We start from the raw sequence: 19,263 nt of genomic DNA, 5'->3' as shown, positions 1-19,263 counted from the left end.
AAAGCAAGATACAGTATGGTAAATATTAATCGTTAAATTGCAATTAAAATAATACATTAAACGCGCTTGATTACATGACGTTCCTGGAAGACTGTCGGTCGGATCGATTCTCATGATACCGGAAAACGCTACTAATTTCGACGGTAACGTCAATCGGAAAGGGACATCGCTATAAATCATAAAACACGGCGAACTCGAATAAAACAAAACTAAAAAGCGACTGAATAAAATTGGAATTTTTAGATAAGAGAAAGCGAATAAAAAGGAGAAACTCAAAACTGTATAAAACTCAAAACGCGTATTTATCATCCGGTTCTTAAAAATGGTATTTAAAATGTTTCAAATACAATCAATTGTAAGATGATCAAACTTGTACATATAAAATAAGAAAGATCACGTTCTCAATTTCTCACACCGTGTTCAACATGCGACGTCCCGTCTTCCAGAGTCTCGGTCCAAAAATACAGTGAATGACACAAATGTCAAATCAACGTTTACAACATGATCACCCTTTCTTTACTATCTTAAAAGAAAAAAAAATCAAGCGGTCAAAAATTCGATATTCGCACGGTCAACCAGTTGAATAAATGAGACATCAACGCAGGAGCGTGTGAATAACGAAACGCAAATTTCTCCGAGGCTTTTCCCGACTACAGGAAAAGGCAGGAGAATGCTAATATTACAAAAAGTTTTACATGATAGATTGTCGAAGTCCTTAATATACAAAGAGGTAAGAAATTCACATGACTATTTCGATTTCATGGCACAAGCGCGTTAATACTCAATTTGATAAATATTATTCAATATAATGTTTACCTTTGTTGTTTATAAACATTACCTATTGTTTACGAATACAAAAGTTTATTATTCAATTACGTCAATCCTCATTATATATCGATCAAAATGGACATTGCCGCTTGCTAAGTAATAGAAATAGTCGCGTAAATCTCTTTCCAAATATTTTCAGCTGCCACATGTAACTAATTGCATATACGCGTTATCTTCTTTACCGGATATTTTATGATTTCCGGTAATAAGTAGGCCGTGAGTTAATTCGCGATAACGAAAAATTCAATGTTAGTGGCCTTTTTTTCCGCGCTACTCCTGTACCCTTCGTTAGATACAGAACGCGAACTCCTTAAGATAAAAGATATATAGATAAATACCAGATATTCTTCTCGCAATCTCCATTACATAATTGATAGTATAAAACGTAAGTGAGAAGTTTACAATCTAACAGCATTTCTCGAAAAATATCAATATAATTGCAATTTGTAACAAGAGTATAGACTTTACATATAAAAAAAATATATTTTTTTTTTCTTTTACATTTTTTCGCGGCAAAAATATTTAGCCGGCGATCTAGAAATACGATCACTTTTAATAACTACATTTATTATGGTTTCTATGGACGGTTAATGCAGCAAAAAACGATGAGTAATGATGGTCACATTAATTGATTACAAAGACAAGGCACTCTGCTTTAAAGCATATCGTTCGTAAAAAATTACACTACAAACAGGATCGCAGACATAACATGTTTCAAATACATGTATATGCGATTTAAAGAGCTGATTAAACATTGTACAATTCCGTATGTCATATTCGAAATATTATTAACGTCAGTTATGCTGTATTAAAATATCTTCTATCTTCATCCAGTAAACATTACAATTGCTCCACAACTTCAAAGATCTTCAACGATCTTCGAGCATTATGACTTCGTCAGTATTCATAATTTACATCCCAAGATTGCCAGTGCATCTATAATAAGCCTGTAAGTATTAGTATCAAAAATTAAAAGCCAATTATAGCAATAATTGCTATAATTGATATCATTTATATTAATAACATTTATAACAATTTCCAATTTACATGCACCCAAGATATATGTAAATAGCACCAAATCCCTCACGCGCAAAAACATGCAAGCAAATCGACTCACATTAGAAAATGTTGAGATAAAATCTTTTTGTATCAGGCACTTTGAAATTTGTTTGAAATTGTTCATAATTCATTCATAGTCTCTCTATATTAACTTTTATAATTAAACTGTTCTGCGTGCAAAAACCATAGGAAGATGTAATTACAAGCTGGGAGCACAAATATTGTACGATCTCTTGATACCAACATATGCAACAAAAATCATGATCTTATAAGATTGTCAAGTTTAACGAATATGAATACGGAATATATATAAATTTCCGTTGCATATATAAAATATAATATTGTTTAACGAAGAAAGAAATGAAGAAGAAAATAAAGGACTAGATGTGTTAACAATTACGTTTAACATGCTTGCTAGTAAAACAAATTCGCATATAGTCCTTCATTTACTCCTTCTCTTTTTCCTTCCTTCAGACGGCATATAACGAAATATAAACATCTTTTTATTTGGATTTTCATCTTTACAAGAGAAATGCGGTACCACAATGTATTACAAAATTATAGTGAATTTACTTTTTATTTAATCGTTTGTATCACGAGAAAATATTTTTTCATTAAAAATTCCTTAAAACATATGCAGTACTAATTATAATAATAATCTCTCGTTTGATAGAAAAATTTTTCCATTAAACTATCCAACACTTTCCAAAGACAAAAAGAGAAAAAGAGAGACATATATTTATTATAGCATGTTTATAATCGCATGCACATATAAATATCTATATTTTAATTTGTTTCTTAAATTTTGATGTTTTAGAGCGTCTGAGATAGCTCAATAATAAAATCATTACGTATTAAGCAAAAATTAAATTCTCAATTCTATCATTCTGTTATGAGAAACTTGAAATGAAAAAATATATTCCAACAATATCCTGATTGTTTTAGCGTGGTAATATATTCCCGCAAAAATCCAAATAAAAAGAAATAAATAAAAAAAATAGGTGTTTAGGTTCGAAGTAGACACTTAATTCTATCCTAATCTAATATAATCTAACCTACAAAATTATAAAGAAATAAAAATTGCATCATTGATTGAAAATATTGAAAACAACATTGCTCGATGATGCAATTAATTGACCGCAGGTTAATATCTAGATCTGAATAAAGTTTCCACTTCGAGAACCTGAATACCTATCCTTTTAAATAGGCCGACATCTGCCGCAGTATCACTTCTAATCCTATAGCCAAGTCAGCACGTTCTCCGGCTTGGTCGTGTTAGGATTTATGAGTGACTGCACGTCGTCCAAAATATCGGTGCTGAACTCCTCGTTCAGCTGAAACAATAACAATTGTCGATACAAAAGACCGCATTCAAAGGGTTTTAACACAGGCTTGCAACAATCGTCACCATGTAAAATGACCTACCTGAAGTGACGGCAGGAGATCATCTGTCGAATCGATATTGTCACTCAAGGTTGAGAGATCCGGCGTGTCCATCGGCGCACCTCCGTCTGTAAAAAAATTCATCGAATTCAAAGTATGACTAAACAAAATGTGATATTATGGCAAATACGTACTTATGTATTTATGGCTTCGGTATAATCGTTTCGTAAGATCATTCAACGCACAGTGCCTTTCTGCAATTGGAACAATTGCGCAAAACAATTATTCATAAATCGAAAATTGACTTAATGGCACAGCAAAGCAAGCGAATAAACATTCTTTTTAGCCTAGAGTCTTATAAGCGTGATGGTGGCGATGGATTTTGAAAATGCTGCGTAAAAAGGCTTTGTATTCCGAAAAAATTGTGAATTTCGAACGGGCCGTTCTTACCGCTCGTGCCATCCATGTTTTCGTCTATATTGAGGAAGTCGTCGGAAGCCTGAGGCAGTGAATATGCAGAACCGAGTCCCAATCCGCTATCGGCGCTCTCCTGGCGTGCATGCTCGTTAATGCCTGACAAAAACGGATCCATGACGGCGTCCGTGGTGCTCTGTCGCAGCATCATCTCTTGTTGCTGCATCGAAAAAAGATGCGTGAATATCGAAAATGGTTACTACAAATGTCACGCGATCAAGCCTCCAGATTAAAGGACGACTCACAATGCCAACCTGGCGCATAATTTCCTGTTGTCGCTGTTTCAAACGTTCACGTTCCAACTGCAACGATTGAAGACGAATCTTCTGCTTCTGGCAGGCCTGTAGATTCTGGTTGCTTTGGATGCCGGTGGGTTGTTGAAGTTGCCAGTTTTGTGGCAGCATCGCGCCGGACGCCGGAGTTCTTTGGAGATGCGATGCTGAAGGAACGATATCTTATACGAATATACGATAAGAAATGAGGATTAGTCAACAATATAAAAATATATTAACAAAAGTGAATCACATCGTTGAGAAAGGTTCCTCGCCAAGTGATATAAATCTTGCGACCTATGTTAATTTTCGTCAAACTTTAATAATATTTAGAGCCACACTACATTCACGATTTCTATATCTCAGAAATTCTCAGAGTTTTACACCAGAATTTCCAGAATTTAATTAATTACATTCAAATTTGGCATATTTATTAAAATAAATTAGATGAGAACAAATTCTAGTCTCCAGATGAAAGTCAGAAAATTCCCAAAAACTTGGAAAATACGAAGCGGAAAAATTTGAACCAATCTGGTTCGATGATTAAATAGTGAGCATCGAGAACTTTTTTAATTCTGAAATTAATATTTAGATTCGGGGTAGCATCTCCATTCTAATCTATACGTTGCTTAATCTGTAGGATTTGGAAAAGGAAGAATTCAATTCAACTTACGGATTCGCGGATCGAACCAGGAAGTGGTGCGAGTTTGGTGATTGATGAAATAAATCTCGCCCTCGGCTGTACGCGCCTGTTCCCATCCATCGGGCAATGGACCGAGAGCATTGGATTTGCTGCTCTCGACTGCCGCGGCTACTGCGGCCACGCTTGCGGCAGCAGCCGTTTTCCGCGGATCTTCCCATGTCGTGGTGCGTGTCAGGTGACTGCAAAAAGAAGTGAACGTTAGCGGGTAATACGTAAAAGGACAGTGTCTGAAACTTTAAAGGAGGTTTATAGAAAGATCAAGATTCTCGTAGAGCAACGAGGATCTACGTTCCAAATGAGACCTTAAGATTTTAAATAAACATTTTTTTTTCAAATTAGTAATCGCTGCAGCACAGTTTGCTTAGTCTCTCCGATACATTTCGTCAACTAAACAAACAAATAGATAAACGTTCGACAAATATATTGTAAATTTTCATTTTTTTGAAAGACTATAGCTTAATAAATTATCTATAAAAAGATCGACTAAAACATCGAAACAAACAAGATTGTATATGTTAGATTAGATTAAGCTTCGTCATCCGAAACAACTAAATATATTGAATATATACATATCTCATTAATGTATAATTTATGATTATGATAACAGTCTTCTGCTACGGAAAAAAAGCGTCATCTAAGATACATAATTTATCCTAAGAGTTCAACATTTTTCTTACATAAGTCTGTTATAAAACTAACGATATAAAACTAACGTAAGGCAAAACAATCTAGGTGAAAATACATTTATTCAGCGAATTGTGCCTCCATCGGGATTGTGCGAAATTTGACTTCCGTTCGATGTCACATCGAACACTTTAATGCTTGCTCAAGCTGCTCGATCCGCGGAAACTGAATACGCGGCGCGGCGCGTACAGTTATCCACATATAGTAGGCGCGTGCTAAAAATACTCCCATTCAAAAGATCGAAGCGAAGCGACGAGGCGACGTGGGTTAGAGCGTAGGTTTTAACGCCCGAAATAAAGCCGATCTCTTAATCTTGCCGATCTTTTGTTATAGAGAATAATATTCGCGATGATCCTCGCGAACGTTGTATACACTCTGCGTTAATTAAAAGTAAGGAGATTAGTCTTTTACATGTTTCGCGGAGTAGACTAGGTTTTCGAATGTGAATTGAACGGCAAATAATACCATCTGCAATTAAAAGGAATAATTGTTTTAATTTGTATAAAGTTTATTGCAAAAATAGGACATGTATATTAGAAATAAATCTTATATTCTGTTACATAAACTTGATTGTTATTGGAAAATAAAAAAGTTTGTTATCTAATAATCATTCATGCAGTACATCGCGTGTCTTTAAATCAACAGATACTTTAGAGCGACCTCGATTTGAGAGCAATCGAATGACTTACTTAGCTTCCAGATTATTATTTGATAACTTATCATTCGAGTCCTAATCAAATAAGTCTTTATATATTTTTTATTTTATAATTTTATGTCATATTCATCGTTCAATATCATTTAAATAAAATAGATAGTGTTTTTATCTTATTGAACTTTAAGATTAAGTGAACGTGAACGATATAACTTGTATTATTTATAAAGTAGGTACAATATATATTTCTCGTCGCCACAACGACGGATTTGCCATGCCGTAGTTCGGCTTCGGACAACGGCAAAGGAACGGGAGGAAGTCTGTTTTGCACAGCACGCGCATGTGACGTCATTGCGCGATTATATTTCTGCACCTACACATCGGGCCACAGACGTACCTGGCGTGACGCGTACCTGCCTTGCAACGGGCACGCGTTTGTAAACACGCCGACCCGACGCGCTCGTTCAGGTCGATTTATTAATCAGATCGAAGCTATTCGGACGGTACAGAGTTTATAATTAGCATTACTATTAGGATAAACAAGACCGAAGTTGGAGTAAAAATTTACTCCAACAAAATGTGGCTCTTATAGTTCGGATCATTTTCCATTCATAGTTCATTTTTATTTTTTTATAAAAATATATTTCACATTTTATGAAATAAATACAATTGCTTTCCTCCCTTCTCTTTCCTCTGCTTCAATATAAAACACAACGTTCTGTTGATAATATATCGAATTTGATTAGTCCGCGATTACGCATACTCGCGTTTGTACATCACTCTGGAAAAAATTAACAAACATATAGGGAATAACGAAACACCCTATATAACGGCGCAATTGCGCTTCGCACCCTAATCGCGCGCTCTATGTGCGTGGTTCTCTATCGCTTTTCGCCGCTCTCGGTTGGCCGCTGTCCAATAAGAGAGAAGCGAAATTGCGCCGCGCCGCCCCTCCGCGGCTGTTACGGGCCGCGAGGAGCACCGCGGAGGGGATGAGAGCGGCGGCAGGGGGAGGGAGGGGCATTGAGAGACCCGAGCCCGAGAGAGCTGAGAGAGCGCTAGCAAGCGCTAGCGCGGTGGAGAATTATAAGAGTTCTGCTGTGTGTGCACGCGCGCGCGTACGGCATACGGACTCTACGCGGTGTATTTTTACTCCGGACATCACGGCGCCGGACAACTCGTAAATAGACACTCTCGTATCGATGCTCACCGCTGCTCTCTGCTCTCTGCTCTCCTTCGCCGGTTCCGTCGGATCTCGCCGACTCCTTGCACCCTGCTGTTTTCCCATCCCTCTCGCCCTTTACCGTTAAGACACTCATGGCACTCGTCCTTTTTACCCTCTCACGTAGCATTCGAATCGGTCCAAAGACCTGAGATTCCAACGTTCTAACGATACGATTTCGTTCTCGCAACCCCAGTTTTACGTGCGCCCGACGAAATCAGGTATCCAATATTTGTAGGATGCTCTTCTTTATGTTAGACGATCCCAGGTATATCTGTTTAAATACCCATACACCGTAAAATTCACAATTTTTTGCACAAAAGGTGATGCGAATCTCAAATGTCAACGATCTCATAATGCACAAGTCTAGAAAGAAAGCTAGCTTACTCTACACAAGGATTTAAGTTATTAAAATAACTAAATTTCACCCCTCTCTCAAAACTTTAAAAAAAATTTTAAGAGATAAATGGTCCATTACAAATTTATCCCAAACAAATCTTAATCACAGCGTCGAATATTTTACATTTAGATTTTTGTTTGCGCAACGCTAAAAAGAAACGAGTTAAATGTAAATACAAGCGAATTACGCGCGATAGGAAACTATGGAGTTGATATCTCATGAAAAGAGATTATCTATATCCAAATATGAATTATATTGACATTAATTAGTTTCGAGTAATTTAATCTTCAAACGATAAATTAATTAAACGTTTATTTTAAAGGCAACATAAGATAAGTCTTGCAAGAAACGTTGGTTGAAATATCAAATAATTTGTATCAACGTGTCTAATTTATATATATTTATGTAAAACTGTCCACGTTTGAAAAATTTAATTTATACTCCTCTGTTTAAAAAAAAATTACTATAAAAATATTTTCGCAAATTATTTACGCAAAATTAAAATAAATTCTGAAAATTCAAAAATAAAACAATCCCTTAAGAGAAATATCTTCTTATATACATTAAAAAAGTATTTGAATAATTTCAATCTAATACTTAAAATTCCAAGTTAATTTTTAGAAAGAAAAGAACTTATGAGAAATCTTTTACAAATAAAATATTATAATTATATGGAAGGACGTGGACCGTAATATACAAATCGGTGAGATCCATTTCATATGGGATACAAGATTAAGATTAACGGAACAACATACACTTAATCGCATTAAGATGTCACATGCGATATTTATGATATTACTGAGAAGCACTAGCGGTACGTAAAATTTAGCGATAAAAACATTTCGATGCCATCCGGATTTATACTACGGATAACTATTTCTCGTTTCTCTACACGTGAAATCGCTGATGTCGCGGCCTTATGCTCGCGAAAATGAGTAACGCGTGTTGGAACATAACGCTTTCAGTTAATGGGATCCTTATGGCAGGATGATAATAAACGACCTACACGTGAAGATCCTCGAACTAAGTGCTTGCTTGATTAGTGGTATAATGAAAGTATTTCTTACAGCCGCAATATATTTGTGACATTTCTGTATCATCCTATTATATAATCAATTTCTCTAATTTTTCAAAAATGTCATTATAGATTTTAATAAACAATCTTTTATTTAAAAATACCGTTTGTTATAAATTATCTGATTTTTCCAGATAAAAATGGAAAATTTTCCATGAGATATAAAATATGTAAATTTTTATATTTAGTCTCAAGAATTGTGTAGGAAAGCTAGTCTATATTAAAAACAACGGAAAAAAAGCTTAGTATAATTTTGGGTGAAAATTCAAGCCAGCAAAAAATTAATTAATTTTGGAAAAAAGAATGCAGTTATGATGAAAAAGAGGGATCAAATAAAAATACTGAATAAAATATTTTGAATTATTTTATTAAAATCGTTTAAAGTGAGCAAGTTTTGAACTATCAACGTCAGAGAATATAATATTTAAAAAATTATAACAATTATTCGAAATAGGAGCAGTTTAAGGAAATTGTGAGCAAATTTTGAAATTCCAGACTTTTTTACATTTTCCCCTGATTTTTCCCGGTTTCCATGACCAATTTCAATTTCCCTGATTTTTCCGGTTTTCCCAGTCTGTGGCAACGCTGCAATTATCTCAAAATAGATAAATTAAAATTATATATTCATAAAAAATGTAAATATTTTTTATTATAAATTGTTATTAAAATAAATTAATTTATTTAAAAATACTTTTGTATTGCATATTTAAAAAATTTTATTTCAAAAATGTATAAATATATCGAGATATATTATATATTTTTTCCCGTTTTAAATTTGTGTTTGTAAATGTTGCAAACGTATTTGTAAAGCGTATTTGTAAAAATGTAAAGCCTTTAACAGCCAGAGAAATAGAATGTTTTTATCCATTCCTTCATACGTCGAACAAATTTCACGCAACGCGCGTTGCTCACGTCGCCTTGAACTTTCGATACGTTCGCCCTGTACTCTCAGCGATCTGTCCTCGTATCTGGCATTCGCATTTGTCGTCTAAGCTCTCTCGCGTACAGGTGTGTCGGGGTCTTTAGCCTCGGTGCAGCGCAGCGCGGCACGGTGTGAGGAGGTCGTCTTTACCAACGATGGCGCATCACGATGCCATCAACGGTAGATTTTGCTCGAAAACTCTATTGTCATTCAAATATTCTATCGTCGAGACATAATATCTCCAAACTGATCAAAAAATTCATAGAATTCATTCGGCACGAAAACATTATTTAAAAATATAATTTATACCTTGCGTATCTATTTTTTCTTTCTCATTCAAACATTTTGCTGTGTTTTAGTGCCGTGTGAGTGATCCTAATGTATTATTTATTGTTTTTCTTTTCAGCGCATTTTCGCTGATTTTATTATACCAGCGCAAGGATTTTATTACTGTCGCAGTCTCGAATCGCGAATAAAAATTCGGATGCACAGAAGAGATAACAGAATGTGTGTTCAGCTTCGACCTTGCAACAGCTATGATGTCGCGTACAACTTTCACTTGCCAACGATCGGAAATATCCGGGTGTAACGAAATGCTCCCCTGACATTTATGACAATAGTTGTGTGTTCGCAAACCTTAATGAATTTTCTATTTTCGTAAAGTTCGAAAATAACCGCTGACTAATGGTACAATTTGAAAAGGACCCCACTTTTAGCGTCAATTTAGACAATGGTTCATCAAGATAAATGCAAAAACCTAATGGCTTTTCTTAATCAGTCCGTTATTTTCCGAATTCTCTTGAACAATCGACCGACCGAGGTATTGCGTATTCCACTCCGATAAGACGTGACTCGACCGTAGTTGCTTCGTAAATCGGCGCGAACGTCGGAAACCTTGAACGAATGCTTGCGTCTCCTGCCTGACGAAAGACGAGCATCGCGATAAGAACACGCTCAAGTGCTAACCAAGAGCCATTGTCTCATCTATATCCAATAAAACGATCAAGAAGGAAAAACTTCTGATTTCGCGATTTTAAATATCTTGCATAATCGCTCGAGAAACGCCTATCTTTTCTAGAAAAAAAGGGCATTAATTTCGAAAATTAAAATCTAACTTTATCTCAAATATCGTCGGGATTATAAGATATACGTAAAAATGCGCGTTTAATTACGACGCATTAAAATTGCTTTACAAGCAATCGCTATCACATAAAATTCTCTAATACTTAGTCATATCAAAAGGACTCAGTCATATATCAAATGGAACATTTAAAGTTCACTTTCACTAATTAGTTTTTATCGTAATTTAGTTCATTATTACCTGCCGTAGACGTTATTAAGATTTAAATACTATATTACGTATAGAGAAAATAAATTTAGTTAACTGTAAACCATAGAAATAATTTGCGTTAATAAATTTAGCAAAAGTCACTTTCAATAATTAATTATTTAATAGATGTCGATTTCTTCTATAAGAGGGAGGAAATATCTACCATTTTCAAACAAAGCGTGTACAGCTGCGTTATTAATTTTTCATTTAACGAGTACGAGCGCACACATTTCATCCAAAAATAATGTTTTCGAATAGCCTCGAATGTGTTGACACACGCGTGGAATATTTTCTTTTCTCTGGTATGGTACCGAGAGAACGCATTTTTATTCGCTTAATTTACACGTGTTTTCCTTTCACAGCTACACGGTATGCTTAAAAATTAGGAGTAAAAATTTAAGAATAGATTTCTTTGTAACGATATGCAAATCGATTTTGCAGATGAGAGGAAAAAGATTATACTTACTATGCGATTTTCGCGAAGTGTTTATTGCGTCTGGAAGTTGGGAGAATACGCAGAAGTCAAATTGTTTGTCCGGACGCGGACGCGTAATAGGAAAGAAAGAAGGATGTTTTCTTGGCTGAAATGGAGAGAGAGTATAGAGTATCTTTTTATGAGACAGTTGGACACCTTCTCTTTTTCAAGTTCAAAAATGAGGTAAACAAAGGGTTTAAAATATACGCACTGTATGATGCTTTCTCGTAATAAGAATGCGGAGTGAATGCGCGATATTAATACGCAACGGCGATGGCGTGCGATACGAAATCATCCGGTAAGCGCTCGGCACATTCGCGGCTGAAATCACGTTTCAATTACGCAAATTAGATTCTAATAAGCCTCAGCGTTGGATAAGATCCAAAAGCTTGAAACGGTCGACGGTAATTGGACAAACGTGTGCGGAAAGAAAGAATGAAGAAGGGCGAACGAGTCAGTGAGTAAGTCTTCATGGAAAAGTTTTCAACGCACAAAAGACTGGTATAACTGGTATGAAGGCGTACTTTGGAAATTGTTATATTTACTATTTTATATTATATTTCTAACTCTCCGTCCGCAGTCATATTTTTACCCTTCATCTGCAGTATGGGTCTTTCTTTCTCTATCGAACGAGTCAGTGAGTAAGTCTTCATGGAAAAGTTTTCAACGCACAAAAGACTGGTATAACTGATATGAAGGCGTACTTAGGAAATTGTTATATATTTACTATTTTATATTATATTTCTAACTCTCCGTCCGCAATCATATTTTTACCCTTCATCTGCAGTATGGGTCTTTCTTTCTCCAGTCTAAGATTTTTATACTGTCCTAGGCTTTCAAAAAAATGTGGAAAAACTCAGGATTACTTTTTTCAACATCTCTATTATATGAAATCCCACTACTAACAAAAAATTTTAAGAGGAGGAAATAGACCTTTCCATATATATGTATACATTTCGGATAAATTATTTGAGTGTTTCGCTTGTGCTAAAAAAGATTCAGATTACAGAGAGTTAAATAATAATTAATCCTAAATAGATGAGAGATTTTTTTAGTAATTTTGCAATAATGTTATAATAATGGGAATAGACGTATTTCCTGCAGAAATATGAATATGCGCATGTATATTTTTATTCAATTTATGAAATGTATGATGTCTTTTTGTTCACATCGTTTTTTTTTGGTATACAGTAGCGAGAAACGATTAGCTTCAAAACTACGGATTTAGAATTAATATTATAGATATCTATAATATTAATGGTATTATATCTAAAATATGAAAAGTGCAAATGTCACAATAATAGTTTTATCAACGAAAAAACAAATAAGACAGCAATTAAAATCAGCGAAAAGTATACGTACTAAAAAGGAATGAGAGAAAAAAGAAGGAAAAATTGTACGTAGGGAGGAAAAAAATAGGCATACGCAAAAATACGAAATATAATAAGACTTCGAAATATATAATATACATAATATTCGAACAGTATCGCTGATATTTACGTGACAGATACTGCTGTATTGTTAGAGAGAACGAAAAGAGACGGTCTTTCCGATGGTCATTACCGCGTAATGCAGCGAGCGTGCAACTCGCTTCGCTGCACCTTGCATCGCGCTTTACCGACGAGCTCACGCTCGCTGCGCCTCGTATTACGCCTACCAAAAAAAAAAAAAACGAACTCTGCATTCTGTTTCCGCAAAAATCGCCGACGTTCCGTAGAAAATAGAGTTCGCGTTAGACTCGAAAAGCCGAACTTTAATAAGAAGAAAGAAAAAAGGCACGCTCACGTTCTTTTCAGTGAGTTTTTAGATTCATTGTTATGAGGATGACACAAAGAAACCAAGCGTGTGATAAAATGCGAAAAGAATTGATTTATTTCAATCAATTTTAATGTATATTGCAAAAAAATGCGCATAACTTCGAACATTATAATCTAATGTAATTACAATGTAAAGGGCCTTAATGGCTTCCGATAAGAGCAAGAGTAAAATATACATACAGCGATGATTGTCGATAATGAAATAAATAATTAATCATTAGCTATTAAAGTGCGATAAGCCACTTCCTTCCTTTCGTGTGCCTTTGTGTTCTACTTCCCGTATTGGGAATGAACGCGGGAACAGGAGGAAGGTACTTTCAATTCGCGCATAAACGTGTAAATTAGTGCAGGAAAAATTAGTGGCGTAACATGCGGTAGAACTCCAACGTAATGCACGCCGAACCTTCTTATTTCCTTTATGCAAATTATTTGTTTTCTAATAATCTATTCTCCAATAAGCCGTTTCCTAATACTAATTTACAAGGTACATCTTTACGAATTCACATGACATTCACGAGATTCGTTAATTTGCACTTTCTTTAAAAATCCTAAATATAAAAAAAAATTTTTAAATACCTTTATTTAACGTATTTAAAATAATAAGCGTCTTCGTAAAAATGATTCACTACGCATTTAATTCATTCGATCATTTCCCATTGATCTTCCATGCGATAATATATCAGTAAATGTTGATAAGAAGACATACACAAAAATTCAAAACGCAATCAATCCATTAGCTTCGTTTTCCCTTAAATTACTTGATATCTTAACGATAAGTTGTCTATAAATTAGTATAAATAGCGATAAGTTGTCTATGAATGGTGATATCTATTTATTATCAAGCTTTATGATGTTTATATCGTAATCTGAAATAACATATTGTTAATATAACATTACTACATATAACGAGATTCGTGTAAACTTTGATCCAACTCAGAAAAAATCAGGAAAGCAAATAAAAGAGGGTAAAAATATCAAAATTTGAAATAATATCTTACAAAAAGATCAAAGGTAGACCGCTTTATATGATCGGATTTTGCTTTAAGAAAATTCTGCGTTTCCTTTTTTTTCTTTCTTTGAAAAGAAACTGTATTAGCTTGCATTAGCGTTTACAAAGACGTTGAGATGTATTCTTTCGAAAGAAGCACGTTCTTTTTCAATTTTTCAATATAAGGTAGAAAACTAACTACATTCACATAAGTGGTTGACCAGGTAGATATTTTGAATGACCCTGGTCAGATCAGGTAAAGGGGAGCCTATCTTCTCGTTGGTCTTCGACATGTTTAGACAAGATTTAAGAAAAGAAGAGTAGAGCATACAGAAATACTTTTAGTAAATTTCAAAACTTAAAGTTTAAAACTAAAAAACAAAAGTTCAAACGCTTTAAACTTTGCAAAAATTGAAGGATTAATAAAATTGTTTTTTCAAATTTTAAATCGTCATTTGAAGTCGTAAATTATTAACAAAGCAAAACAACAAGATAACAACCAAAAACGAGCATAAAAGTTGTTAGATTACAATACAAATATATATTTGAGATACAATATCAATCAATTCTTATACATTAAAACGTTTCGACTCACAAAGTCTTCTTCAGTTAACAATACAACTAACCTAATAATCTAACCGCAAATTGAAAAACGGAGCTAATGTCATAATTGTATCATAAGCAACTAAAATGTTATCCCACCATGTTCATAAGAGTATCGTCATGATGTTATACGATATAACTAAATTCTCGTTCGAGGGCGAGAATCACGTTAAGTCCAAAGAGAGAAGTCAAATGGTAAAAAATAGTTTGAGAACGAAATTTATTAAAATTATGTAAGAATTGTGTGTGATGAAAAAGAATTAAATGTATCAAGTAGTCAAATTACCTTATATTCATGAATTGATTAACATAAGCTGTTAGGACTCTGTTAATAGAATACAGTGAAATTATATAATTCAGAGTCATTGTTCTATATTAAAGAATAAAAGAACGATATCTCACACACACACACACACACACACACACAACAGTAAAAAAAGATATGGAATTGCTGGATGGTTCCTATTTTGATATTCTTAAAGAAATTTCTAATATGACTCTAATTATATAATTTATTAGTTGGTTACTGCTTTTGACATAATTGGCTTGCATGTAACGTTCATTTTAAAGTCTACATATTATTGGTTACGGATACTTAATATTGTTTAGACTCACTGTCTTATATATGTATGTGCGTTGTTATTACTCGTTATCGTTAGTCTATCTCAGGATTTCGTTACGAACAATGATTCTGAATTATATAATTTCACTATATATTCTATTAACAGGGTCCTGACAGCTTATGTTAATTACACCATGAATATAAGGTAATTTGACTAATTGATACATTTTATTCTTTTTCATCACACACAATTCTTACATAATTTTAATAAATTTCGTTCTCAAACTATTTTTTACCATTTGACTTCTCTCTTTGGACTTAACGTGATTCTCGCCCTCGAACGAGAATTTAGTTATATCGTATAACATCATGACGATACTCTTATGAACATGGTGGGGTAACACTTTAGTTGCTTATAATACAATTATGACATTAGTTCCGTTTTTTACTTTGCGATTAGATTATTAGGGTAACTGTATTGTTAACTGAAGAATACTCTGTCAATCGAAACGTTTTAATGTATAAGAATTGAGTGATATTGTATCTCAAATATTTGTATTGTAATCTAACAACTTTTATGCTCGTTTTTGGTCGTTATCTTGTTTTGCTTTGTCAAATAATGGAACGTTTTATCTTATTGTAAATTATTATATAGTTAAACTAATGAATCAGTAACAAACGTACATCTGTAGTGTATTCTAGAATTTTGTGAGTTTAACAATGCATTTCCTGATAAATTTGAAATCAATCCCGTTCGTCTTCTTAATAAAAAAACACCATAATATTCAGAAAAAAATATAATTTTACAATTATAAGAGTATCAAAATTACGATTAAAATATCAAACACAAAAACTGCGAATATGCGAAAATAAATATTCATTTCTTTACTTAATACAACTCTTCCGACATATTATAATATTTTAAAAATAAAACGTAATTGCAATAAATTAAAATAAGAAATGTGCAAATACATAATCTATACCTAAATCTATAAATCTAAATATAAAAATGTAAATGTTTTATTATTTAAATTCTTTAAAGAATATTTAATAGAGCTGTCAGACGTATCTAGTCTATAAAAAGACGTATCTGGTCTAGACAATCAAAAGTAGAAACGTGTTCCGTAAATAGGATTTCGCTAATTTCAGAGATGAAGGTGATGCTAATGAAGATAATATCAAGATTTAAAACAGTGTGTCGACCATGTATTAGAGTAGACAAGGGGCATTATTGAAATAGGGAAGGGATGAAGCGAGGTATATACGACGGAGTTTCCCACGACAGGTGACACGTGAGGACCCGGCAGTCACGGCTATGCAGGTGGATCAGGTTGGGAAGCAAAGATGCTTGGTGGGAGGCCCAGGCATACCACCAGAGGCATTCAAGAGACTATACCTCAGAGGCGAACCTAAAGGTTCCTTCTCTCGGGCCCTGTCCTACAAATCGTGACCGCTTGCAACGATCACGTCAGAGAGACGTGACACAGACAATCTTAAAATCCGTAAAATTATTTTCAAGGACAGATTTTCTGATAAATTAACTTTTCCTTGGAGAAAAAGTATCTCGAGTAGTTTTCGAAGTTAGAAGCGAAATACTTGCAAAAAGACTATTCGTGAAAATTTCAAACAAGCATATCTATATAGGGTAACTCCGGTATATACGCCGCGCTGGGATTTACGCCGCGGAAGTCAGACAAAATAGAAAGAGTGAGGGTAATTTTCTCGCAACTACTCTGTTACGTGACTTTGTTATATTAGTATTGAGTTATAATTTCAACTTCTTACTGTTAATATTAATGAAATTATTGTGAGTTGAATCGATTTGTCACTGTGTGTGTACAAGTAGCATCATCATAAATTATAATCTACATAAAATGATTACCGTAAGGCGTGTAAAAGACCTAGTGGTTATTTCGTGATACATACGTATAGAGGAATAGTAAAACATGTTGTAGAGAGAGAGAGAGAGAGAGAGAGAGAGAGAGCAAAATACAAGTGCTTTGCTTTCGTATTCTTTGTTTAGTTTATTGAAACCCTTGCATTTTTGCCATATATCCCACGCATTATATATATATAGCAAAAATGCAAGATTTTAAAAAGTTTATTTTTTAATACGAAAACTAAATATTTCGGATTTCTAATATTTTTTTCATAGTAGTAAACAGTACAAAGTTTTTACTGATATAGTTCGTTTATTTTAAACATAATAAATAATACTTAATAAATAAAGTTTTTGATAGGTGCGGCGTATATACCGGAGTTACCCTATATGGCAGATAGATCTTATTATTTCGATGATAGAATTTTCTAACTTTTCAGTTAATATTTCAGATTAATTTTGCATTAAAAAAATTTTAATTACAAAAGACTTGTGATATTAAAAAATATAAAAAAGTAAATAATGTATATATTTTCGCTAATCAATTAAAAATTTTACTTGAGGAGAAAGAAACAAAAAAAGAAAGAGAGCATATGCTGTCTATTTTATCACAAGTTAAACTTGTGATAAACGCTCTTCTTTCCATTCGTCTGTTCAATAGAAAATATATACGAAAATATCTAAAATTTAGCTAGATATAAATCTAAAAAATAGTTTGGTTGAGTCATCAAAATAATTATGTAGGAAATTCAAGCATAATGCTGTACAAAATTCTAGCAACCAGCTTGAGCAGCGTACATGTTTATTTCGATAGTTTAACAAAATTATTCTCAAATCTGCATCTTATAGTTAAATTTTTCGATTATATTCAGCAAAATCGTTCTTTCCGTACAGGACAAATTATAATGTATACTAAACTGTTCTCTTGTACGATTTTTTTTCCAAAATTCTTAAAATTCCTGCATCAATAATGACATCCATTTACTCCTGAATATGCTAATTAGCGCATTCACACCGGCTGTGTATACTGCGTGACCGAGTGCTGTGACGTCCCTGTTCAGCTCCGAGGGCAAGGGACGTTGGCAGCAACGAAGAGAGGCTTAACGGAGAGACCGAGGTCTTTCTTTTCCCCTCCGCGAGTGATGAGAAGCGGCAGGGGTCTTGAAGCAACGAGCAAAGAGAGACAGAGACAGAGACAGAGAGAGAGAGAGAGAGAGAGAGAGAGGGGGAGGGAGGGAGGATGAGTAAGTCAATACAACGATAAAGACAGTTTCGGTATTGAGATACATGAGGCTTCGACAAAAGATACTATTATCGGTAGCGATAAATCATAAAATAACGTCCACGTCTAATGGACTAAAGCAATACACACAACAAGAAACTTTCCTAATCTGAAGAAAAATAAGAAAATTTTACCTGTTCCTACACATATCAGGTACTTAGAGGAAGAATCTACTGCTGTAAGATCACCCCGAAGGTTTCAGACCCTACTTTCTGTATACACAATCTACACGTTATTCGTTTATCGGTTTGAAAAATAAAGATTACACAAATTCAGGTACATTGTTGATTAAAAAAAAAAATATGTACTTTAAGAGTATAAGAGTTCGAAGAAAAAAGGCAAGATATATATATATATATATGAGGGAAATGCATCTTTAGAAAAAAGTTTCATAGATCGTATACCTCCCCTTTTCCTATTTCTCGAATCTCGCCCGGTAGTCTGAAGTCGCGTAACGAAAACGCGATGACACACGCAACGCGTTACGCGAGGCGAGTTGAGGCGACTCGAGGCGACGCGACGTGACGCGGAGAGTGACTTACTTGAGGAAGTAGATCTGGCCCTCGGGGGTGCGCGCTTGCTCCCATCCGTGCGGCAGCGGGCCCAGGTCGTCGACCGTGCTGATGACGTCGTAGCTGCGCTGCTTCTGATGA

At 34.3% G+C, this 19,263-nt stretch overlaps 1 protein-coding gene across 1 annotated transcript in view; it reads right to left on the bottom strand.

Annotated features, from left to right (window-relative positions):
- Positions 1 to 2,751: 2,751 nt before the first annotated feature.
- yki (Transcriptional coactivator yki) overlaps positions 2,752 to 19,263 on the bottom strand; it is an 18,768-nt gene continuing 2,256 nt past the window's right edge. Inside the window, exons 2-7 of the mRNA XM_018505959.1 lie at positions 19,153 to 19,256; positions 4,690 to 4,898; positions 3,990 to 4,183; positions 3,721 to 3,904; positions 3,313 to 3,398; positions 2,752 to 3,221 (exon numbers count right to left, since the gene is read on the bottom strand). Of these exons, the coding sequence (XP_018361461.1) occupies positions 3,126 to 3,221; positions 3,313 to 3,398; positions 3,721 to 3,904; positions 3,990 to 4,183; positions 4,690 to 4,898; positions 19,153 to 19,256 (873 nt within the window). The 3' untranslated portion in view covers positions 2,752 to 3,125. The remainder of the gene's footprint in view (positions 3,222 to 3,312; positions 3,399 to 3,720; positions 3,905 to 3,989; positions 4,184 to 4,689; positions 4,899 to 19,152; positions 19,257 to 19,263) is intronic.

The sequence above is a fragment of the Trachymyrmex cornetzi genome, unplaced genomic scaffold, assembly GCF_001594075.2.
Source record: "Trachymyrmex cornetzi isolate Tcor2-1 unplaced genomic scaffold, Tcor1.1 scaffold223, whole genome shotgun sequence".
Classification (NCBI taxonomy): Eukaryota; Metazoa; Arthropoda; class Insecta; order Hymenoptera; family Formicidae; genus Trachymyrmex; species Trachymyrmex cornetzi.
The sequence above is the reverse complement of the archived record's forward strand: the minus strand, read 5'-3'. Positions and strand labels throughout refer to the sequence as shown.